The 25939-nt window shown below is 50.7% G+C and overlaps 1 protein-coding gene across 1 annotated transcript in view; it reads right to left on the reverse strand.

Moving 5' to 3' along the window:
• The window catches only part of COL27A1 (collagen type XXVII alpha 1 chain), a 158977-nt gene that overhangs the window by 37767 nt on the left and 95271 nt on the right, over nt 1-25939 (reverse strand). The window contains 13 exon segments of the mRNA XM_027778196.2: nt 620-727; nt 2218-2271; nt 3049-3102; nt 4762-4815; nt 7232-7285; nt 8066-8119; nt 8343-8387; nt 8553-8597; nt 9549-9602; nt 18248-18301; nt 21513-21566; nt 22393-22446; nt 25187-25240. Coding sequence (XP_027633997.2) covers nt 620-727; nt 2218-2271; nt 3049-3102; nt 4762-4815; nt 7232-7285; nt 8066-8119; nt 8343-8387; nt 8553-8597; nt 9549-9602; nt 18248-18301; nt 21513-21566; nt 22393-22446; nt 25187-25240 — 738 coding nt within the window.

Consider the following 25939-nt stretch of genomic DNA (forward strand, 5'->3'; position numbering starts at 1 on the left):
CTCTCAGTCTGCCCCCAGGTGTTCTGCTGCAACGCAGCATGTCCTGTGGCAGTATTGTTAATGTCTGCTGCAATTACTGCCCTTGTCAAAAAAAAAAACCACCCCAAAACAAAACCACCCCCCACCTCCCTTATTTATTCCTTACTGGAATAAATGCAATCCAGTTTAAATGCAATCCAGCCTCTCAGATACAAGACTGCAAACTTTCTTTCATCTTCTTATTGCAAAAGGACCACATCTTTCCAGAGGAGCCATTTGCCCTCTGCCGCCCAGGGCTCAGCTCGCTGCGTGCCAGCTCTGCGCCGATGCCCCAGCTGGGAGCAGCACCGCACCTCTGGCTCATGCTGCGCCATTGGGAAGGTGACCATCGTCCCGCACGCAGGGATTTTGACAAAAGCATACAGCACCCTGCTGATCACTTTGGGGCAAGATGCAATGGCTGCTTTGGAAACCAGGGTGCAGGTGGCCCTCTGCAGCGCCCAGGAGCTGTGCGGGACCAAGAGCCGTGCCCTGGTGACCCGAGGTCCGCACACGCTGCCTGTGCACCTTGGCCAGGGGAGCCCAAGTGCTGCAGGAACTCAGGGACTGGCTACGGGGGCGAGCGGTTTCGCAGACTCACTCGGACACCTGTGATGCCGGGATATCCAGGAGGCCCTTCTTTTCCCTTCAGTCCTTCGTTGCCTTTTTCTCCTTTCTCTCCTTCCAGGCCTTGCTCCCCCTTGTCTCCCTGCGGAAGAGAGGAGGATGGGAGCTTTTCATACCCACACAACACACGGGTCACTGTACATGGCTCTTGCAAGAAAAAAACCCACCACATAATTAATATTTCAGGAGTCTGAGAGGAAGAGAGCCTGCAAGCAAAAGGATGAATGAGGATGAGTCATAATACACTTGACATTTAAAAAATGAGCAAAACCAGGTTTCTTTTTTTTAAAAAAACTCTTGGCTGGAGGAGAAGGAACTCCCTCATTACACAGGGTAATCTGAACCACTTTGCTTCTCTTGCAACAAGGCCTGAACCTCCCACATGAATGAGACAGGCAGACAAGACCTGAAAGTCTCCCTTGCCTCACCCAGAAGCCCTGAGCTTGGGATGCTGAAAGGTTTTTAATAGGATGGGTTTGTCTGGAGCAGCCGCTTGGCTCTTGCTGCCAAATAGGAATCAGCCCAGGGCTCAGACGAACACTGTGAAACAGTGTCATCTAGCCCCGCGAAGAATCTGTGGTCCCAGCAGTAGGTATCATGTCAAATCACTGTTCTTACAAGTGATGGCACAAAATTTTATGGAGACAATAAAAAAGGGCAATTCTGTACTGACAGCAGGACCTACGCTTGTGCAACCAGCCAGCCTTGACAGAGTTGTTTTCCCCTTGCACCTGCGTTAGAGAGAGCACAGCAACGTCTCTTCTGGTTAAACAAATGCTCCTGCAGTCAGCTTGGGCTCTTCTACTGCCCAGGGACACATTCAGGTCGAGAAGACCTGGTTTGGTTCAAGAGCCCTTCGGGACAGGTAGCAGTGGCAAGAGAATAGAGAAGTCAGTCTTTAAGGAAGAGTCTTTTCGTCTAACGGGCAGAGATAAGCAGAAGCAGAGACACATGGCAGACAGTTTAACTAGAATGAAGCAATAAACTGCATTGTTGTGGGAATGGCTGCTTTTTCTTTCCATGGAACAAAACTGTTGGCCTGCTGGGGAAAGCCGGCTGTGCAGGGACAGAAATCAGAGCCCCGTTGCAAAGGCAAGGTAGCAGCTTGCAGCAGATGGAGAGCACAGGGCAAGCCCTGGGCGAGCACCTGGGGCTCTGCCAAGAGGAAGGGGCTCTGGTTTCTCTACTTGCTAACGAAGTTCTGGTCAGTGGCCCAGGGGAGAGGGATGGACAAGTCTTGATTTCCCCTGCCAGGCCCAGGAATTCCTGATTGGTTGGAAATTTAATCTGTAACAACTCAAATAGAACAGACAAATTGTTGGAAAGTATATTTTGAAGAACTTGACCTTTCTGGAGATCTGATTAGATGCCAAAAATGTGGGTAGAGGAGTCAAACAGGAGGAGTCCATTATGCGTGCTTGCAGAAAAAAATCCTTGGTGGGAGCAGGGCAGGGGCTTATTGCACAGAGGACCCAATAACCCCCTCGGCTTCAGCCTGGCCCCGGGAGTCACGGGGGCCTGAGTGCACAGAGATGTGTGAGAGCCGCAACGTGCCACGAGAGTGAGGTTTACCTTGATGCCGTCTGGCCCGGGTGGCCCACCGTCCCCTTCCAGCCCTGATTCTCCCTGCAAGGCAGAACCAGCGCCATGAGGCTGTGCCTAAGCGTGCTCCTTCCCCATGCTTTCTGCGGCTGAGTCCTGGCAGCAAGTGCGGCTGCCGCGGCAGGAGCCCAGCCCTGCACCTTGACACATGTCCCATCTCATACCCTAGTGCTGAACAAGCTCTTCCTGGAGCAAGAGCATGAATACAACCTCTCGCTTGATTCTGAGCCATAGCTCCTGCTCCACAGCCCCCGCTGCTGGTCCTGCAGCAAGACCTCCTTCCCCGCGTTGAAAAGGGGGCTCAGTCTGCATTCATTTAACCTGGGGCTTCCCCATCCTGCCTCAACAACTGACCTTAGTCCTGAGAAGGGACATGAGCCACTGCTGGCTTCAATCCATGCATTCATCCCATCCCTGGCTCCTGCCCATGCCTGCATAGTGTAGCCAGTGTTTCCCTGCTTAATGCCTGCTCCTGCTCTGGCGGCTCCCTGCCCCGCGTGGATGCAGGCTCCCGGGAACAGGACGGGTCTGTTCCCACACTGCCCCTTTCATAGGCGAGGTTGTCACCGCGCTTTGCAAAGCAGCGCTGCAGCACCGGGGAGGCTCACATAGGGTGGTGAGCCCAAGCTGACAGGCTCTGCAAGGAAGGTGCTTCCACCACCCGCAGAAGAAACAAGGGCTGTAAAGGGTTATGGGATGCCCCGGCTGAGTCTGGCTGCCCAGGCTGAGGGTGAACGGCAAACAGAGCCCCTGGGGAACTGCTAAGGCACAGAAGCCCTACCAGAAGGTGACCGTACTCACTCTTTGTCCAATAAGGCCTTGCTCTCCAGGGACTCCCAGCTGGCCAGGATCACCCTAAAAAGAAGGAACCACAGATATGGAGACAAGCTGTTCACTGACGGTGAGCCAGCAATGAAGCACTTCCCATTGCACCCCTCACTCTGACTTTTTCTTTCCTTCTGCCACACAAACACCTTCACTTCAGTTTGCAAGGGTGTCCAAAGGACAGGTTGGCATCACCAGCACCTCTGCTTGCCCAGGGCCAGCACACAGCTCACAGGCTCTGTTGCAGTGGTGCTCAGCAGAACAGGGGCTGAGGAGCGCTTCGTGCTGCCTGCACCTGCAGGGCCAGGAGATGCTCCCTCAGCATGGCCCTTCAGCAAGAAAGCGGTGATGCCGGGTGCAACGCCATGTTGGGAGCAGGCACAGCCAGAGCAAGGGGGCAGGAAGCTGGCTGCTCTTTGAACCTCAGCGCGACTGAGGAGGGCGGAGAAGGACATGAATCTTTGATGGCACCAAAACGAGGGAACCAAAGGAGTTGGAGCTGGCAAACAAACGGATCTTGGCAACAGGCTCCAAGGTTGCAGTTTAGCCCAGAGGGTACAATAGCCATAGGGCAGCTACTTCCCATATGTGCCTGTCCAAGCGAACTGCTTTGCCAGGAAGAGAGCTCAGGAAACAGAGGCATAAAGAGGAAAAAGGTCTGACCGATCCATACATCTCATCCTGCAGAAAACTGGTCTGCAAGTGATGCCTGCCCAAAGCAACCCCAGCCTGTCCCAACACCTCCCGTCTTAGGAGGAGCAGCAGCATGGGACTCTTGCCCCCCAACTCCCCAGCAGTGATGTGCTGTGCTGCCAGCGGGTAAAGGGGTGTCTGTGCAAATCATCGCGTCCTGTTCCCAAGGAGGGCAGCCAGGAGCACGGGAGCTGAAATGCTCCTGCAGTATCAGGACGCCAAAGACACGGTAGCTCCAGAGAAGTGTCAGATGATTTGCCAAGGAAAACATGGCAAAGGATGGGGCTGGGGGTGGGGAGTGAAGAACAGCAAAGAGGAAATTGCATTTAATCCCCACACAGAGTCTGTTCAAAAGCTCTGCACACAGGAGCGAACCTTCAAACCAAGCGGAAAGGGGCTTAGGATAAAAAAAAAAACCCTCTGAACTGCTCAGCACAGGGACCTTGTTCAAACAAAGAGATGGTTTTTATAGGCCTTTCCATGTGGACAAGAAGGTGCATTCATGGCTCTCAGCAGGGCACCCTTCCCCCATAACTGTCAGAGGAGCTCAGTCCCCACACTGCTGAGGCTTGGAAACTGTGGCAGGACCTTGTCTGAGGGTAGTTTCAAGTTTGAGGCCTTCCTAAGACTCTTTTTGTTTGAAGTTAGAAGCTGCTGGGATCTCTGGGTCTTGAGGACTTCCCTCTCCCCTCAGATTTTGGATCTGCAGAAGAGTCAAGCTTCATTTCCAAGCCCCTTCCCAGCTTTTGAGGCACAAGATCCCTGGGACGGTGCTTCTCCCCAGCACCGACAGCAACCCCCTCACTATGGGGCTCAGGAATTTGTAACTAAGAGCTTAAATTCTACCCAATTTTATTTTTTAATCTATCTTTCGTTGAATATGCTGTCTGCCATGACTGCTGGAGGGTGAACCTGCAATGTTACCCAGTCCTGCAGGAACAGCAGTTGCTATTATCTCCCCAGTTGGACAGAAATTGCACAAAGGGTTTTTCTTACCTTCATGCCAGGTTCACCTGCAAGGCCAGGTTGTCCCATTGAGCCAGGCGGTCCCTGGAAAAAACAAAGATAATGAAAAAACCCCATTGTAACCAAGTAGAAAGCAAGATCAAAGTCATAATTCCTTTAGCAGAGCTCTCCTGGGACAGCAGAGCCCTGGTTGCAATGTAATTACCTCCCTGGAGCTGGCTCAGGGTACGCAGCATCAAAGCAGCCCAGTACCCCTCGTGCCTGGCTCCTGGGAGGGCTCTGCTCATCGGCCATGCCCCCTCCCTCTCCCCAGCCTTCTCTGCCAAACACCTCTAACTCCTTCCAGCCTCTCTGCTTTCTAATGTTAGCAATCACACTGGGGAGCAGCACTGGGACTAGTTGGGAAGGAAGGGAAAAGATCCAGAATTATACTTGAAAGCCCTTTCACAAGGGCTCAGCAGGTTGGCTGACACAGTGGATAACAAAAATGCTCAGCTGTGCTCTTGCTCCCTGCAGCCCCGCTTCTCCACTACTGCTGGTGTGAGCACGTTCTCCTCACCACCGGTCTCGTTTTGGTCAGGGTTAAGCCTTAACACAGCCTCGGGGTTCGCAGGCGCCCTGCATGTCTCTGCCTTTGCAGGAGCAGCTGCCCCAGAGGACACAGCTTCAGGCTGTGGGAGGCAGGGGCACAACGGCGCTGCCAGCTCCAGGACAGCTAAAGCAGCCAAGAACAGCAAGGTTACACCAAACCCTCCAGCACAAACCTTGGCCAGATTAGTCTTGACATCCATCACCCGCTTTCCCTGGCTGTAATGGGCCAGCAAACACAGGAATGCCAGCGCCTGGGCTCGGACCAGAAACCCACAGCCCAGGGCTGTTGCCAGGCTGCACTAGCTGAAAGCAAGTGGCTGGCTCCTGCCTGGTCACGGACCCTGCTAGAGGGGCTTGGCATCCCTCAGAGAGCCTGAAGTAAATGCCTGACCTGGAAAACTATGGGAAGTAAGACAAAAAGATGGAAGAGGAGAGAATGACCTTGCAAACTGTTCTTACACAGTGTCCAGCCGCCACGTGCAGCCCTGCGATGGAGGGGTCATGCTCAGCAGCTATCTTTAGTATCAAGATCAATTGGGAGCTTTAATCTTTGTACATTTTCTACTACTTCTGGGAAGCATGGGGAATGAGGATCTGTAAAACAAGCCCAAAGATGGACAGCAAAGCTTGTCTTTAAAGGATTTGAGTGGTTTATTTACTTATGGTATTTGCTTTCCGGACAACAACCTCCCTTCTTTTTACAGTTGGGAATAAAGGAAAAAAGAGCACATAGTCCAGGGAGCACTCTGCTGCCCAGGGAATAAAGCCAGTTCCTGGCTTGCTGAAATGGATTCAAGCAGAGGAGGGAGTAGGGTGCACATTGGGTTTATGAACAAATGGTCAAGTCACGCAATGAGAAAATTCAAGCTCCAATGAAAGCAAAAATCCTGCTTTGGTTTCTCCAGAGGTGCCAGTGCAGAGAAAGGCTCCTGGAAGAGACACAGATTTGAATAAAGCTCTGTGCTTTCTTGGTTGGCAACATCCAGAGCGGCTCGGTAGCAGCTTTCCAGCTCCCTAGTGTGGTTTACCACGCTGAGAGCTTGCTCCATCCAGTCTAGCAGCCATGAGAATGGAAACTTTCATGACTCATACACTTTGCAGTAGACTACATTAAAAGCCACCTTTGCTGCTGTTTCCACAACCGAGTGAAACATCATGTCTATATTACCATGCGGGACCTATGGAAAGGAGCTACCCAAGGGGAACTGGCACATCTGGTCTAAAGAGCCAAGACTATAATACTTCAAGGGGAGTGAAATCCAGCCAAGACTGCGGATGAGTTAGGGGGAAACCACAGAGGCATCTCCTGCGCTCCATCGGGGCACTGTTTGGCAGCTGCTGCTCCTTTGGTTATGGTGTGTTTGTGCCACTGCTTCATGGCAACAGCAACCCAAGAGCAGAGTCAGCAGCAAAGGCATTTCTCTGAGCTTCCTCCGCTGGCTGCAGCGGCTGTGATGGGGCTGCCACAGCAATCCAGGCAGGCCAGCAGAACTGCGGCCGGTCAGCACCAGCACCAGCGCATGGGAAAGGAAAAGCCAGTTTTCGGTTTGAATTGCTGTTGTGTTAGGTCCCTGACCCTGCATGCTAGTGCAGAAAGGTGGTCCCTGGAGTGGTCACAGAGCCATGCCTGGGACATGCTTGTCAGCGTGGTCAGCTTTGAAATGTGTCTCTTGTTGTGAAGATGGGTCTGTGCATCTACCAACTGGGTGTCTATAGCCTGTGATGAAAACAATACTCAAATTTCTGATTTTCGCTGTTGACTTTGGAAGCTGACTTTCAGGCTTGAGGGCAATCCTTCCTGCTCACATCCCCCGGTGTGGAAGGATGTGCCACTGCACATTTACTCCTCCCTCAGTCCCGCCACTCCTGATGCACAGGGAAAACAAATAGGAGCAAAGATCAGACTTACCTTATGCCCAATTTCTCCCAAAGGTCCAGGTGGCCCCTGTGGTCCTTGTGGACCCTGAAAAACAGAGACACAAGGCTCTTTTCACACAGTGTTCATTTCTGAAGGGCTATCATTTCCATGGTCTGTGAGATAAAACAGCAGTTCCCTCCCACATCACAGGGAGCGATGCAGCATGCAAGAGATGGCCAGTGAGCTGGAGAGGCTGGCAATGGGTGTGCTGGGGCACCTTAGCAGGCAAACAGCTCAGAAGGCCCTTTGTCATTCTGGCTCCCATCTAAAACAACTGCAGTTGGCAACCTGAAAACACCTGTTTACCCTCTCCCTTCATAGTCTAGGTCAGTTCCCACAGACATAGACAGCAGGAGATGACCCTTTTCTGGCTTCTGTGGTCCTGTTGGCGCTCCGTGGGATCTCTGTCTTCATTTGTCATCTCCCAGTGCCTCCCCCAAAGCTGTGGGCTCAGTTCTGACACCATCAGCCTCCTTCCTGGTCCCCCTTCTGCTCTACCTACCAACGCAGTCCAACTCCTCCTGTACATCTGACCCAACCTGGACCTTCTTTTCTCCCTTCCCTTCCAAAATCCAGCCCAGGCTGTATCCTACACTCTCCTCGGTTGATTCATGGCCCCCTTTTGATTTCCAGGGGTCTGACCTTGTCTTCCCTTCTGCATCCTAGGACTCTAGCCAAGCCTTTCACTTCTCTGACCACACTGGAGTTGGCAAGGACAGAGAAGCTGGGAATGGGGTAAGTGGTGGGGAAGACAGAGGGAAATAAATGAAGTTTCTGTGTGTGTCTAAGGAAAGACAGACAAAGGGAGAGTGAAAAGACACTTGCCGGGTCGCCTGGAGCCCCTTTTGCTCCTGGAGGTCCAGAAGGTCCTTGGATACCCTAGAAAAATTACAAGCACCAAGGTCAGCTCCAACCCCATAGCAATCCTTCGTGCCTCTCGGCAGTAACGTGCATCTCATACGCGATCCAGTAAAAGGAGTGTAGAGATGGCCCCCTAAGTGTGAGACACTGTCCAGATGCTTCCTCCTGGACCAGGACTCAAAACTTACGGACTCGAGTGAAACTGAGGTAACAAAAGGAAGCGCAAGGGATGGACACTTACTGGGAAGCCACGTGCTCCTGTCTCCCCAGTCTCACCCATCTTCCCCTGTGAACACACAGTTACAGCAGTCAGCAGCCAGCAGTGTGCCGAGACACCTGCGGCGCTTTGGCCCGGAGAAGCTGCAGTCCCCTGCGCACTACGTGTGGGTGCCCCCCAGGGGAGTGACGCCAGGCCAAGTCTGGCAGGCACTGGCTCTCACGGAGGACGTACCTGCAGCCCCTCGGGCCCCAGCTTGCCTGGCTCCCCTGGGCGGCCCTGCAAAACAAAAAGACAAAGACACGTGGCAGGGGCACAAACTACTGGTGATGCTCTTCTGCCCCAGCCCATCTGCTTTTGGATTTTAGTGCATCAAATATCCCCTCCAGTTCCTTGAAGCTTTTGAGAGGCCAACTGCCCAGCATCCTGCCCTGAGGAACACCCCAACCAGCAGGGAGTGTGGGCAATGAGCTGCATGACTCAAATTTTTTTGAGCAAACATGGCTTTGGAGGAAGCTGGGATTCTCAGGAAGACTTGGCACATCCCTGCCTAGCGGTGCATGAAACAAGGGGAACTCCCCATCAAAACTACATCCAGACGGCCATGCGTGCGGATGGAGTCTGCGACCTTCAATGGTAGGACAAGGGTCCAGCTCTGCCACACTCCTACATCAGGCTGCTGCCAAAGAGAGAAACTCTCCCATGCACCCATCTCAGAGCCAATGGTGCAGCAGGCTCACCCTGGACGAGGGTCTGCTTGGGCAGGGTGCCTGCCAGGCTCTCTTTCTCTTGCCCTGCATTTTGCCTATCGTGACCAACATGAAGTGCATCAGAACAGACACTCATTTCCTTAGGTCATATTTTAACCAGTAGTGTTAACTTGTTCTGATTTTAGTGCTACGTTCAGATGTGACAGTCAAGCACACTCAATCGCTGGTTCAAGTTACTCCCACTCCTGTGAGGGATTCTATTATTTTAGCAGTGGCCCTTCTATCTTTGTGGACTGCCTCTGTATTCAGCGTCTCAGACCCCAGCAGCAAGGGCTCTGATGCCCGTGTTGGACAGATTTTACTCTGGCTGCACGAAAGACCCATCCCTGCTGGTTGACCCTCATGGCGTTATTGACGATCCCCTGTTCCCGGAGGAGGATGTGACCTTAATCCTGCCCAGAGCATTTCACCACACAGCCAAGAGCAGCCTTGGCCAGCCCGGGCACCCACTGGCACTCACCTTGGCACCTCGTGACCCTGGCTCGCCTACTGGTCCATCAGGCCCTCTGGCACCCTGGAAAAAAACAAGAGAGGCAAAAATAAGAACACAGAGTATATGTCTCACTGGAAAAGACAGCAGTCACCCTAGCTTTGGCCACCAGCAAAGTCGATGAGCTCAGTCCTGGTTAAGCCAAGCCATACCTGGTTGGGCTGAGCACAGCAGCCTGGAGCCCAGGACTCAAAAGATCCTTTCTGTAGTTTGTTGCTTCATTTCTCACCATTACCAGCACACAGCACCAAAATATTTTTTATTCCGTTAAACCAACAACCAGCCACAAACAAAAGCCAGAGGAGAAAAGTAGGCCAGGCACAGCCTTATTTCCAGAGAACAGTTACATGACAGCAGTTTTGCAATGCACAGCCTTGCAGTTCTGGTCTTATTGATAGCAAACCTCTTCCTTCCTAGAAACTCTGCTTTTCCACCTGCCCCTGCCCTTAACTCTTGGCATACCGTGCAGTCTCATGGTCACAGTCAAGGCAATAAACCTACAGAACGTAGAGGCACACAAGCCCCCACCATCTAGTACCTTCACAAGGAGCAGGTGTATTTGCTGGCAGCTGGACCAAGCCTTCTGCTGGAGTTACCTGCTATTTAAGGAACCGGCTGCTGTGAAGGATCAGGCAGGTGCTCATGCATGTGTGTGCTGGGAGCAGCGCAGCCTGCCGTGCCTGCTTTGGCACGTCTGGTCCTACACCCGGCATCTGCTCCTGGGCGTGCGTGCACCAGGCACGAGGACCTGGGGGAGCTGTACGGGACACGCACGCTGCTGCAAACACTCACAGCACGTACGAGAGTCCCGACAGTGAGCGATCCTGGATGTGATAAGCTAAAAGTGCACAGTTCATGGTACGGCTCGGGCATCCTTGAGGAAGGGATGGTCCTTGTTCTTCCAGAGGGTTCTAAGCAAGAAGAGCCCTGGGAAGAGAGGTTAGCTGTGACCCAGCTTTCAAGCTAATTTCAGCTGAGCTGAACACAGAGCCCTCTGCACGATTCAAACCCCAGAAACCTGTGTGTCACACTGACAGAGGATAAACAGAGCCATAGTCAGGGAAAATAAAACAGTAAAAAAAGGGCATATCAAGAGACTCTATTAATGCATGTCATGCTCATAATCAGGCCATGAGCTCAGTTGGGACTCTTAGGCGCTACTGCAATATAAATAATAAATAAAAACACAGAGTGGTGCTAGAATGTAGTGGTAAGAGGAATCCTGAGAGCAGGCCAATGCGGAAATAGAGAAAACAGGAGCCAATGTGCTTAATCGGGATGCAAACTGAGTGCCAAAAGTAATAACAGGGCTAGGGAGCCAATGCGTCAGAAAAGCAGCTCCAGTATGACAGGCGAAGAGAGAGAGACTCACAAAGAAAGGCAGTGTAACAGCAGAAGATGTATAGGAAACTTAGCCAAATTATTACACCAGACAAACACTGTCAATATAAAATTATGCAAAAACTTCTACTGTGCTTGGCAAAACCCTGTGCCGCTGAGCGTACCAGAGATTAAGTAACCAACAGCCTGCATTGCATGCCAGCAAGACACAGCTCTAAAGAATGCTCAGCCTGGTCTCCAGGACAGATGGACAGCGGAGGACTGTGCACCAGATGGGAACACCACAGCCCAACGGGGCGCTTCACAGGTTGGCGCTGGCTACACTAGAGCAGCAGCAGCTCTCACCAGCCCTTGACCCCAAGTCCCCTGGCTCATGCTGGCCACTACATCAGAGAGCAGTGAAGACCAAAAGTTTTATTAATCCATGTCCCTATAAACCTCAAAGCACAATGACATAAACCAGAAGGTCATTTAAAAGCAGAGCTACGGACAGCTCAAGTCAGACAGGGCTGTAAGCTGGAGCAGGGGGACAGCAGGGCTTGGGGGCGTCTGGGGAGCTGACTGGGGTGACCGCGACACCCAGCAAAAACCCAGACCTGCCCGGGGCTGGGGACTGGGCTGCCCAAAGAGAAGGGAGGCGTCAGCGAGTGTATGGCACTGGCACCCTGGGAAAGCACCCGGCCACCCAACTCATCCTCCCTGGAAAACAAACTGTTCCCCTCTTTGAGCAGCCATTCAGGTATTTTGTGCAATTACCTCTTTACTAGCCAAGACGATGGAGTGACCTGCTTGTGAAGAAGGGGAAGGCGGTGCAGAGAGGGAGGAGGCGATAGCTCAGCACTGGTAGGAGGGAGCAGGGATCAGAGGCAAGTGGGACATGGAAGCGACAGTGATGACTCAGGTTAGAGGTTTTCCTTCCATTCCTGGACTGTTGCTGCCAGGGAAGGAAAGTGGGATGCACCTGGCCCCTCCAGACCCACCTTCTGTAGCCTGCCCTGCCCTGCCCAGCCCCTTTGCCAGTGACGGGCTGCTCTGAGCTGGGTGCAGGCTGCTGGGTGCCCTGAGCCCTCATGCAGCGCAGCAAGGGCAGCAATGGCTGTGGCTCTCAGCAGTCCCACCCAGCAGGGCTGGCTGGCTGGGGAAGTGTTTATGGTATCCTCGTTTCTTCCAGCAGAGCCCTGTCACCAGCATTGCAGGATCTGCCAGGGCAATCTCACTTCACAGCAGTCACCTGCCTAATCCCATCACAACACATCTCATCGGCATCTGACCTAAAGGAGGAGAAAGTGACCCTGTATTCACAAATGCATGTAGCAAGCTTCATCTTCTCCAGCCTCCTGGGCCGAAACCCAGGATAAAGGCTTCCCCTAATTCACCCTGACAGGCAAGGCTACATTTAGTCAATTAGTTAAATCTTTAAAACTCTCTTTTACTGACAACGCTGGTTAGAGATGAGCGAGTGAGGTCCTGGCAGCTCTCCAGGGAGCATCCCGTGCCAAATGCTGCAAGGCACAGCGTGGTACCTTCCCCCTGCAGACCTGGCGGCTCTGCCTTGCCCGCAGGGCTGAGCAGAGCTCCCGGGGCTCCCCTTGGGCTCTCAGTGTTTCAGAATTAACTGAACAGCCAGACGTGCCCACCCTGAGCACGGCAGGGCAGAGGGACCAGGGTGAGTGTGTACAGAGGGTCTTGGGGAACATCATCCTAAGGGCACATGCAGCAGGGACCCATCCTCAGAATGGCATGGCTTTATCACTGGTGTCAGCATCTCTAGGAGCCCATGAAAAAGAGAAAGAAGCTTTTCTTCCGCCTGTGTTAGTATTTATATGACAGTACACAGCTCAGGAGAGGTCCCACTGGGCCAGGACTGTACAAACAGTGCAAGCTCCAAGTAGCTTTAAAATGTAAACAGGAAAAAAGGAGGATTAAATCGAGATCTGCCCGCTCCTTTGCATGTGGGCAGCCAAGGCACAGAGAGATACAGGTTCATGGCTGCTGGAGCATTTCAGAACCTGCTCAACTGTTTCACCAAAGCCAGCTGGACATGAATGTGCAGCTCAAAGGCATTGCCATGCCCATCTCAAAGCAGCTCACCCGAGGTTGTGCAGAGCGTTATAGCACAGGGATGCACCTGCGCAGTCCCACTGCAGCACATGAGCTGCCAGACCAAGTGCCATCACTCACTGCTACCTAAACAGATGAGTTTTCCCTTTTGGTTGTGTTGTCAGGCAAGAGCTGCCAAACGGGAACAGTGCAGGAAATGGCAGCTCTGCGGCCCTGTGGCTGAACGCCGATGCTCCAGCATCGCTGTGCTGAGAGGTGCTGGGTCTCAGCAGGCAGCGAGACGTTCAGGGCTGGGCAGAGCCCGGCATTTCTTAAATTCTAGTTTCAATGTCTTATGTGGGTACATTTTGTGCTGTAATCCCTGCGTAGGGAGCTACGTAGGTGGAAGCTAGCATTAATTCCTTGCAAGCCTCACCTGCAGTCACATTCTGCCCCCTATAACCATGAGTTACTTTTAACGTAGGCTCCAGCAGCGGCAGCAAAGCTGGTGATAGTGCCACACAGACAGTGGGCACACAGGCCGAGACAGTGTTTCTCTCAGAGAGTGCAACACTGAGCAGCACTATCAGCAACCCCAGACTAAATAAACTGTTACGATGTCGGCTAGATATGAACACTGTCAGCTCACAGTCGCAAGGGAATTCAGCTCCAGGCTCCACCAGTCAGGTCTATTGCCAGTCCCTGTGAGGGAGCAGAGATACACCTGCTGCTCGCACTGACAGCGCTCCCGAGGACACAGCTAAATGCTCAGTAAGGTGTTTCCGCAAAGCAGTGCTGCATTTTGCCCTGTTCAAACAGATACTCAGAGCTCAGAGACAGTAACCAGCCTCTGGACTGCAGAAGCAGGAGCATGAACAAGCAGTCAGTAGCTCCCTTCCAGAAATCCAAAGCCTCTTCCTTACCCCTTTATCCAAATATTGATATTCCACTATCACCATCTGGCCAAAAGAAAAGCAAGCAGATGCCTTGACTGGAGCTGAAGGGAGACATCGCTGGCCATAGATCTGTAGCTAACTTTCCTTCAAACACTTCTAGTGCTTTTTCAGCCAACTAGAAAGATGATCGCTGGGAGCAAAACAATATTCCTCTGCTTTTCCTCCATGAACAACTTCTCAGCTAGTTTGGGGAAAAAGCAAGTCTTTTCAGGTTTGCTTAGATAACACCACTTTACAAATCCCTAGCATTTACAAATTCCTGCAGTCGGTGATGCTGGGAAGCATTGGGTCCGTGTGGCGGAGAGATAGCGGTCCCCTCGCCCGCAGGGCGCTGGGAGGGCAGGTGTCTTTGCCTTATCTTGCCTCTGCAGGCTGCACCTGGGCAGCAGCTAACGCAGGAGCTGGGCGAACGAATGGTACAGTGCAAGAGAGAAATATGCTTTGGGATTTGAAAAGCTTCTCCGTCGCCTGAGTCAGTACTCAGCATCCCCTCCAGTGGGAGAACAACATTCCAGAAATACTGACAGACTCCTTGGCCAGAAGCATGGGGCAAGGTACGTCACTTCAGAGCAGGATTTGGGGTCCAGCTTTAGGATCTGCGTTCCAAAGCCATGGCTCCAGTTGATATTTAACCCTTTGCAGAGATTCTCAGCATTTTTGGTATCGCTATCCTCACTGGAGTGTGCTGGAGACCATATGCTGTCCTGCTGCGAGGAGCTGACGAACAGAAATGTACTTTTGCATTTAAGTGAGATAGGGTGAGAGGACTTGCTGAATCAGCTGCCTCCAAACTTAAACCTTGATTTGGTTAAATAATTAGGTTTAAACATGTGCATTGTTGTCACTAGCTGAATGTTAAGCACATGTCCAAGTGCTACACTGAGTACAGATGAAAGGAGATAAGCCTGGGCTCACATGGCCAAGTTTCTTGTCCTTAAGGAAGAGGAGAGGGGAAACTGTGTTTGTGGAAGATTGTTCAGTATCAGTCTGATGGGCTAAACAAAGGCTTGGGAAGGAACCATAGCCCTGTTATGACTAAAAAGAAGGTTACAATTTTAAAAGAATTTTCTTTTTAGAATTTGTACTTATATCTTGACAATACAAAAGCTATCACAACATAAATGCAGACCCCAAAAAGTCTCCATTGTTCTTTACAATCAAAACCATATTTGCTATTTACGTTTCCTTCAAAAGCAAAATTAATGAAGTATCCACAAACAGAGCTCATGGAATCCACAAACATCTGGCAGAGGCTGCATTCATGTTTCCACTCTGAATTGAATTACGTCCCTTTTGTAAGCTAGGATAGACAGAGGGTAATGCCTGAAATTACAATTGGGGGATCATTTCCCCATCCTGAGAAAACCAAGAGCCGGCATAGCAGGACAAACTAAGCAAACAAAGAATACTATGTGTCTGGAATATCTTCTGAGAGTATGAAGAGAAGGAAAGCGCAAGAGAGATACATACAAACCAGAAATCCACCAGGCAGGAGATCTGCTGGTCCCTGCAATACCGACTTTCCCACATCATATTCACTGAAATCTGTAGGACTGCAGAGCAAAGCCCAAGTCCCTCCTCTCTGCTGGGGACCTGAGAAAGGATGCCTGTCTGTCTCACAAATTCTGTATGGATTATATCACTGTGGTGCTCAAATGCACTGAACCTCCATGCTGCCACAGCCCAGCAGCGGGTGTTGAGGACAGGACCAGTGCAGGGCACCAGCAGCAGATCCAGATGCCCAGTGCCCGCTGGCAGAGGCTCACCCCTCTCCGGTGCCAGTGTCCTCAGGGCAAGACCAAGACTGTAAGAGACCCTCTTCCCCGGGCATCACCTCCTGTTCTACCTCCACGTGCTGCGCTTCCTGGGGTGACTTTCTGCAGGGCTCTGGGGCCAGCTGGGGCACAGCCACTGCTGCATTTCTGGTTTCCAGGGCTGGGATGCACTTTGAAGTCTGGGCTTCCTCAGTGGAGGAATGTCCAGGGGGAGCGACTGGCACAGGGTTTGCTGGACTCCACATCTGGGGAGGAAACACAGTCCAAGGCCATGAAGCTGAACATCTCTACCACGCGCCGTGTCCTTTTGAGGATAGAAAGTGCTGGTGGCAGCTGGCGTCCTGCAGGATTTCTCCTGAGGGTTTGGCACCCTTGCTCTGGGTCTAGCTACACCCAAGGCAGGTCCCTGCTGTGCCAGCCAACCTCCTTTCTTAGAAGCTGCATCCAGCTTTGCTCTTGGTTTTACCTTGTGTGATAACAAATATCACCTTTGTCATTCCTGGCAGTACAAGTGGAGATGAAAACAGCCTGGTCAGCTGTGCTCTCCTTGTGGGGTGAGGACTTTAGGCTAACGCAGATGTAAGAAGCCAAAGAAGATTTATACGAGTGAATCTCACCCAGCCCAAGAGCCAAACGCCACAATCTGCACGCGGCTGCCTGCTGTAGGAGAGGCTCCATGCCAGGGGATGCGGCTGCATCCTTGGCTGGCAGCTGGAGAAGGCAGGGCTGGGACTCCTCCTCTGCCACTGCATACATTAAAGGCACGGGCAGAAATGTCCGATCCCCATAGAGGACTCGCCTCTCCAGGACCCCGCCAGGTCGGCAGCCTGGGTTTGTTCAGAAGGTGTTTCCCGTTTGGCTCTGCGCTGTAGATTTACCTTCAGATATTTTCCGCCATCCATTCAAAGCCTCCTGTGAAAGAACGCCTCCAGTTTCTCATCCATCAGGGTCATGGATGTCCTGGACAGCTCAGTCAATTGTGCTATGGAGCACAGAGAAACCTTGCTCCCCAGGGGACCCTCTGAGAGCGGAACTGGGGAATGAGATCCATGGCTCTTCCCACCAAGGAGGACAGAGGCAGGGAAGATGTTTTTCCCAGCCACAAGTTAGAAGTTGAACGCTAATATACATCTGCCAGGCATGGACGTTACTGGTGTCCTAGCTGTGCTTTTAAAGCTTAAAGCGGTTCCAGGGTACGTAACTCTGTGGTTATAGAGCTTCCTAGTCGGTTATTCCATTTCCTTTTGCCAGTCCCAGCTATCTGAGGACAGTATTATCTCTGGCAGAGGGAAACACGCAATCTTTAGCTGTTCCTAGTTCCCCAAGCAGGAGTTACAGTAGAAGCAGAGACTGGGGGTGGGTAAAATGTATAGTTTACTTCAAACTACATCTTTGAAAAAGAAACATGAAAGCAGGTATAAGATCCTTGGAGGGAGAAATGCAAAATATGTTGTTGTTGGGGCCTTCAGTAGAACCCATGCGTGCTTGCTATTAATACTTTGCAAAGCAGCTGGACAAGGAAAAACAACCCAAAGCAAGGATGCTCCTGCAATAAATGTCCCGCTGAAGAAGAAGAAAGATTGAAGAGCTCAGCGGGACATGGGTTGGATGTCATAGGCAGGAAAACAAGCAGCTTTGGCAGGTCTAGAGGTCATTCTGCTGTCGGCTGTCACCCAAACAGAGCAGGAAGAACCATGCCATGAACTGATACAGAGTGCTTATGAAACATTTATCCAGTGTAATGTGTACTTGTAGCACTGTCAGTGATGCTATTTAGTACCGTTACCCAGCACTAGGCTGGGGGGCTGCCCTTTCCAGGCACAGCAAGGATTCACACACGCTTATAGTGTGGTACTGTTTAGATATGTACAGGTAAAATCAGGCCCTTGTGTTATGGGCTGGAAAAAACCCTAAAAAGACACAGGACATTCTTACAGTTTGATCTGCTGACAGCGTGGAGCACACCTTTGTCATAACCCTGCGGAACGCTGCCGGAAGACACTGACCCTGTGAGACTGAAAGGGGAGACACAGGAAGAGTAGGCTGTTCAGCTCCGTGTCAGCTCTGTTTCTGCCTGCCTTGTCTCTTAATTCTATGACATGGAGGAACATTTCCTCCTTTATCTGCCTCCAGTTAAATTGCAACACTTCACGTCTCAGCTGTTCTCTCTCCCTTGGCAGCAGAGACATCTTTTCTGGTCTTCTACCCGCATCCTTTCACCCTGCCCAGATACATCTTCAGATGGCTAAATCCTCACCATCCTCGCCAGAAGTGTCCATAAGTCCCGCCTTGGCATTGCAGGTGGCTGGAAAAGACAATCTGGACCACTTCCATGACAAACTCTACACCAGGACACCCCTCTGCCCATACACATCACTTGCATTTGCAACCCTGGTCTGACTTGCTTCAATGACTGCAGCCTTTGCACGCAGCAGAAACACAGCTGCGGGGTTCTGCCCCCACTGCTGCTCATCTTCACACCCCCAAAAGAATCCACCAGATTACTTTTCCAGTGGCTGAAACAGGAGAGAGATAAAAGCTTTTGAAAAGCGCTTACCCTGCGGCCTTTCGCCCCTCTTATCCCTGGTGCACCACGGACTCCTGCCGGACCCTGGAAGGGAAAAGGGAAACAAAATGAAGATGGAGGAAGAGGAAGGCAGCAGCTGTTGGTAAGACCCCACATCCCTACGTGGTCTGCAGGGGCCTCAGGCGCAGACACCTGACCAGCAGGTTGGTTCATTAAACTCCTGCCAAAGTCATTACCATATTTACTTCTCTATAAATGGTATCTTTTTAAATGCACTGATTGTCTTTGGGTTATGAACATTTATGCCAAGGATCCTGGCTGAGTTTTGTATGCTTAACTTATCTGCAGCCTGTTGTCTGTACAAGTGGTGTGATCTGAAGAGAAGTCGAACATCCAGAATTCCCTCCAAAGCTATTAAAAACAGCTGTTGCTCAGTATCTGTACAAAAATAATAACAACCAGGATCTGTTTTTCAGTTGTCCAAATACAAAATCAGACACCTCATTTTAGGTATCCAAGTTTGACCTTTTTAGCCAAGTGATGATTTTATCTTCAAGTATCTGTTGCCCTGTTAGTGCTGCATAAATATTCATACTGGCAGATAGATGCTAATTTCATTTGGACTGTTGGTGTTGTGGATGAGCCTGTTCTTCTTATGCTTACAGAAAGGTTTCAGGTTTTAACTAGGATTTGTACACACTTGATTCATTAATGTGCATGCAGAAAATGCAGAAGAAAATTAAACAGCTTTTTTGTCTGTTAGAATATTTATGTTTCAAATATTGAAGGATATGTTCAATTAACGGGAATTATTTCTGTGTTATAACTTTCAAAACCCACATTTAAAGTTAGTGCCTTTCTGCTGTCAGAAAACCTCAAAATGACACATTCCATTCTTATTCTCTCAAACATTCCACATCAAGTTTTGCTATTTATATATTAATAGCTTTTACCAACTGTCAACCCTGCAAGCTTCACCAAGGATCAGAACAAAACTGGACTGTGATCTTCCTACTGCTTGTACCACTGCCACTAATAAAGCTTTTGCTTTTGGAATGGAGGCATCTTGCTGCATGGCATGTAAGTTCAGAATACAAATGCTTAGCTGTTCTCACTCAAGATGGAAAAGTTACTTGACTGTAACTATATTTGTCATCACAGTAAATCTTGGTTTTGCTTAGTGAGGTCAGTAGCAACTGGCACGGACAAGCAGTAGATGTGTCAGATGCCTGTTTTATAGAGATTTTTTATGATAAACACACACTGAAATGAAATTCTTTGTTGGTATTTGGAATATCCTCCTGGAAGCCTCAGCCTATCCCAAATAGCTTATGGAAATACGAGCACAGAAACATTCATTGTGATGGCAAAATGCTGAGGGAATAACTACATACCATGCTGGGAATTTCAAGGAACTGTTTAGGAGAAGATGAGTGACCTTTAATATACCTATACATATGCGTTATTTTCAAAACTGTGTATTAAGACAAAAGATGTACCGTGATGGTGAGCAAGAAGAGGGGAAAAGGAATTCTCAAGTGTCAGCGAGCTGAAATTAAGGGCAAAGTTTCCTCCCATTGACTATACCTTTGCGTCCCATTCCCAGTCACCCTCTGCTGAACTAGCCATCAGAGCTGCTAAGGCTCACTGGGTAACTTAATCTCAAAGATTTTAACAGTTTAGGACAAACAACAGCAGCGTGCCTCAGGTCTGGCTTGAAAAGCAAATAACGACTTTTTGGTGGAGAAACAGGCAGAAACAGCTGGAGTTAATGAGTGGGGATTTGATATTAGGGGATTATTTGATTTACTGGCTTTGTGTGGAAGTTTGACTTATTGAATTATGACTTTTTAAAATGCAGTCTTGGAGGAAATATTTTGCTTGGATGAACTTGTTATTTGCCTGCAGGAGAACAGGGACCGAAGGAAGCAGAAGGACCTGGGGACGGTCTCAGCTCCCAGAGCTCTTCAGAGAGCTTTTGGCATCTCCAGTCGGAGCTGACGCCTCAACTCATACTGCCGTCATCATGCCCCAGTGAAGGAAGACAAAACTCAGCCCCAACTCATGGTACTAGATAGCAGTGCACTAGGCAGTGCTGCAGGACCCCCAGGAGCTCTCTGCCCAGGGCTGGTGCAGAGAACCCCCCGGTCCCCTCCCCAGCTCACAGGCGTGCAGCAAGCAGGGGGCCTGCCTATGCTCCAGCTATCCCTAAGTCTTGCAGCAGCCAACATGCTGAGAAAGCTGCTAAAAAAGGGACATCTAGAGATATCTGCTGCCTCCTGGACTTCTGTCAGCAGCAGGCGCTGCCATGAGGGGCCACAGAGCAGCTCCCTGCTGGGGCTGCCTCAGCATCTGCTCCTGGCCAGTGCCGTGCTGCTGCTCTGCCAGTATGGACGGGTCACCCGAGGTGCTGCTTGACCTCAGACATTTTCTTTCCCTCACGTCCATTGCCTGGAGCTGCTCCTTGCAGCTGTGCAGTCCCTCCCCAGGCAGCAGCTGGCTGCAGCTGGTGGGCCCAGCGCATCACCGAGCTCCCCACTGTGGGCAGAGCTGCCGGCCAGACCTTTGGCACTGCCTGGGCACTTCACTGCTGTGATCTCCCTCCCAATTAACAACACTGTGGGAATTCACACGCTGACCAAAATCCATTCCCCGTACCCGCCTAGAGCTGCCTTTCTCTTGGTTCCAGCAAACGACACACAGTAGCATTTGTGCTGCTAGGAGAGCCAGGGCTGCATCCGAGCAAGGGCTGTGGGAAACTGGAGCCACACTGAATTCTACCTCCACACCAACTGCAGGCTCCAGCCACAGCTGCACGTGCACCAGATGAGCCCATCCAGAGGGAGGGTGCACCTGGGGGCAGCTGCTCTGCTGCTCCTCTCGCTCCAGCGAGCATCCCTGAAAATGCACCATGCAGTCACCGCATGATAGAGCCGCTGCAGCGCGTGATGTGATCACCACGCTGCCAACAGCTCCCAGAGGAAACAGAGGGCCTTGCAATAACACCTTGAGCTAGTGTGCTTGTGTCCTGCTAAAAGACTCAGTCTGGATTGTGAGTTTTGGATCCTCCATTAGGGAGATGGGCTACAGAAGTCTGAATTAAGCACCACTTCTGATTTTAGCATCTCTTTCCATGTTGCTCCACCCATGCCCCATCTCTTCCCCCATATCTCTTGTTCACATCAAACTCACATCAACTGGGACACGGTTGCCTGACTCAGCCCATAAATGCCCGGGATAGGGGATGCTGATTTTTGGTCTGTGGTATTACGAAGTGATGGTAGCCTTTACTTACTGTTGGTCCAGGGATCCCAGGAAAACCTGCTCCTCCTGGTGTCCCGGGGTGCCCCTGAAAGGGAAGAAGAACATGCCTGGTGTGATTTCCCAGGATCTGCTCAGCCCTTCTTCCTCTAAGTGGGAAGAGAGGAAAAAAGCCATTGTGGGTTGCTGGCAAGGTCAGGCAGGTCTGTTATCTGTGAGGGTAAAATCGTGCAGGGGCAGATGGAGAAGGCCAAACTGTCAGAAGCCCAGCTCCAGCCTTGCCAGCCATATAAGCAGCGAGATGCTCCCAACAGCCCGGAAGAGAATGGGCTGAATTAATATGAAAATCTGTCTTTGGCTCTTGTGCTAGGGTAGACAGGAGGTGTCAGAGCAAGACAAGACCTTGCTGAGGTCCCCCCTGTAAACTCCTAAATGAGGATTGATCCCCACATGGCCGTGCACACAGCACAGCAAACCACCACGAGCGTGCTGTGCTGCCCAGCGGCCACGTGTCTCCAGCTCCCTCTGCAACTTGCTGAGATGGGAACAACAGACTCCTGTTGCCCGGCCCCGCCTGTTCATCAGCCAGGATGCTCGGAAACAGGCAACCCTTCAGGAGCTGCAGCTTGCCGTGCCTGGTTATCTCTACTGGACACAACAGGTCCTCAGCTGGCCGAGGTGCAGGACATTGAAGCCTAGCATGGCACTGGGGCTGGGAATTGCTGAAGATGGCTGCTGGGGAGAGGTTACACCTCAATATCCAGTCAGTCAAATGGCCATTCCCATCCCCACAGAGATGGGAAGAATTTTCAGCTGTTGTCACCTAACTAAATGCCGGGAGAAGCTGCACCCTTCACTAGGGCAGAGAGAAAGAGGCAGCAGCAAGAGCGAGAGAATGCAGACTTACTCCTTACCATCGACCCCTTGACTCCTGGAGGCCCTGGGGGTCCCACTGAGCCACGGTCACCCTAGAAGAGACACAGGCACATGGGGAAGAGTAAGGACTTTTGCTAACAAGCACTCTGAGCTGGCAGCGACAGGGATCTAGAGCCAGGAAACAACTAAAATAGCCGTAAATCGCAGCCTGTGCCACCAGATTTCTACCAGAAAGGCTCCCAGTATAGAATAATCTTCATCCTCTTTCAAGTATCCATCTCATCAAAGTAGTTAAAGGGCTACAGCGAGAATTAGCTAATCCTCTATATCCAAGAGAGAGGACTTTACTATTGCCATCAAACCACCAAAGAACAAGAAACAAGCAATGTACCTGAGACCACCCCCAACCCCAGACATTGCTAGGACTGGATCCCAGGGGATCTCCAGCCCTTCCCACCCAAGGCACCGGACGCTGCTGCCCGGAACAGGCGGCTGGTGCTTTCAGAAGGAGACTGTAGGCGTTCTGGGGGACCTTCTATCCTGTGGCTCATACTGAGACCACAGTGCAAACAACAACAACCTGCAATGACCCTGTGTTTATGAGGGGTTCCTCCATGGCCCACCCTAAAGATACTGCCCCTTCTAAAACAAGCCACCATTTGGCATTAAAAAACGACATACTAAAAAAATCACTTACAAATTCCAAAAGTCTTACTTATCCCCACTTGCAGAACATCTCACTTCCCAAGCGCATCCTTGGCTCTACAGCTCAGCCAAGAACGGGAGATGTCTGTGAGCAGCACCGGGACCTGCTGCCACCGGGGTGAGCTGGAGACTCAGTGGCAGGGCATCAGCCGCTCCTTTCGGAGGCGGTGGCAGCTCCCACCACAGCTGCCTGTACCCTCCCTCGCAACCCTGGTAATGCCCCGGGAATTAGGTGTGTTACACTTGTGCGCTTGGGGGGATGAGGAAGGAGGAGTTAGCAAATGCTGCCAAGTAGTTTACACCCAAAATCTGACCTACCTTCCAAGAGCTAAAGTGTAAAGGGAAATACTTCTTGGGCTCTAAGCATCTTATTAAAAACAAATCCCAGAGTCTGTGTTGTCACCAGTTGGCCCTCGTAAACCAGCATAAGGATTTTTTTCTCCCTGAATGCATGGATTTTATTAAGTATGTATTAACTGTATTGTTCTCTTTGATAATCTTTGGACTCTACTGGCTTCAGTCTTAAGTTTTGCAGCTCTCAGGATGAAGACTGCTGACTCAGCTATGTCTAATGAAAGCATATTTCCCACTTCATTTAGCTCACAACAGCATAGTAAGCTGCAGGATGCTATGCCAACTGGAGGCCTGGTTGAGGTTTTGATTTGATGATAGTTATTTCTGTCATCTGCAAGTTTCTCCTGGTAGAGAAGAAGTCTGATAGAAATTGCAGCTGTGCCGAGGATCTCCTAGGGGAGATTTTCAAAGGACAGCCCAGGTTTGCCTTGACACCAATGTAACATTATCACATTATCATGTTACAGAGTCGATCTGCGAGATGAGGATAGCTCGTGCGGTCAAGGCATTGGCATGGAAAACATGGGGCCAGGTGTGAATTTACTGGAGTAGGGGAAAAGATCTCCCCATGCCTCTTGCATGGCAAACCCTTCCACTCCTCATGGGATTCAGGGCTGCACTTGCCACTGAGACAGCTCACTCAGGCACCAGCTTTCTGCGTAACCACCTTGGACACATCACAGACTCTTTATTCCTCCGTTTTCCTTCTGTAAATCACAGCCCACATCGTGTCATTCCTTGCAGTTCTTGTGTGCCTTGACAGTTTGGACTGAGCCTGCTTCTGCTACTGCCCCACCAGAGCACATCCAGCATACGGGGCTGCCCAAAGCCTGCTGCAGACAAGCAATAAAATGCATCTGCAGCGAACACAGTATAACTGTCACAGAGTCCTGACATCATTACCCAGAGGACAGGGCTTGAAGTAATAAAAGCGAGCGAGAGAACCGATGTGTGGAATGCATCATTTTGTGCTCTTTACTATCTTTATAGCTGGACTGTGAATAATTAAACCCCCAATGAAAACCAGCAGTCTGCAACTGAGATATAGTGAATGACATAGATGATTTGTCTTTGGAAGCTACCCCTGAATAAAATTTTACGCTAATAGAAAACAAATTAATGTCCATTTACATTTTTATGGAAAATAAAACCATTTTTCTTCCCAAAAGAAGCATGTATCTGTACTGCACACAAGAGGGCACCAGGCCTTAGCAGCGTGCCCAATGCAACCACCGGGGCAGCCGGACAGGATGGCCCTCATCAAACAAAAAGGGAAATATCTGAACCAGCCTTCGCTCAAATGGGTGGCTGCACTCCTGCGCCTTCCCTGTACCTGAGAAATTGCTGAAAGCTCCTGTTGAACACAGGCTTAGCCCTGGTCCTGTGTGACCCCACCAGCAACTCAGCCTGGGCTTGTGAGCATATCTCTGCACAAACCCGCCTGTAGGCTAAGCTCCTTGGACTCCTCCCTTGACCAGGAATGCAGGGCCGATGGGTCCCCCATTCCCAGAATAAACAGAATTGACTGTCAGATACAAGCTTTCTGGCAGATTTTGAATGAATAAAGCATAGATTTTTAAAGGATATTTGACAGCATCTCCTTGGAGAGCAAACGCACGTTAATTCCTAAATGCAAAGTGGATGACCCTGGATGCGCTGCGTTCCCACTGGGTGTTGCACTGACACGAGAACTTAATCTGCAATATTCCTCCCATCCCAGTCTCCCTCATCCTGCAAAAGTTTTAACAACCGATTCATTGCAAGCGATCTTACCTTTTCTCCCACTATTCCAGGCTCCCCTACGGGACCAATGAAACCCATTAGACCCTGAGGAAAGAGAAAAGCACAATTAATTTTCAGTCTTATTTGCTGAGAAAGTAAATGATTTCTTTGGTCCACCTTGCTGGTTGAAATAGCACCGCATCCCTTGTACACCGCTCAGTAATTCCTACTGGCTACCAGAGCGGACAGAGTTGCTCCCGGCCATGGGAACGTCTAACTCCACAGCTGGTTCTGCTTTAGGCGCCAGCTGGAACAGCAGCACTAGGATCTGCAAGAGCCACAACACACAGTATAGGGGATGAGTTAAGCACGTTTCGTAGAAAGGCTGAGTCTATAGCATGGCTTTGTTTTCCCAAAACATCGGTGCAGCTTCCCCAAGACTATCGATAGCGGGAGCTCCTGGGTTGCACAGGCTCCAAGAGTTGCCATCATTTTAGCTGTTGTACTGGGTACGCTTCCTCTGGGTTAATCTGAGCTGCCTCAGACCCTTGTGCAAACTAATTTTGCCCTGGACAGTGTCATGCTGTTGCGATGTCAGCAGAAAATAAAGGTCTGAGGACAGAGCCAGAGGGGCCAGCAGGGCAGCAGATCTGTCACACTACTCAGAAACTATCCTGGAAAAAAAACCCCAGTTTAAGCTCAGGATTTGTCAGCATTTAACAACGTTTGGGATAACTAAGAAACAAACAGAACTGCTTTTAATTAGGAAGATGGAAATAGATGGAATCTCAAGCTAAGATTCCT

Source organism: Falco peregrinus, chromosome 1 (genome assembly GCF_023634155.1).
Source record: "Falco peregrinus isolate bFalPer1 chromosome 1, bFalPer1.pri, whole genome shotgun sequence".
Taxonomy (NCBI): Eukaryota; Metazoa; Chordata; class Aves; order Falconiformes; family Falconidae; genus Falco; species Falco peregrinus.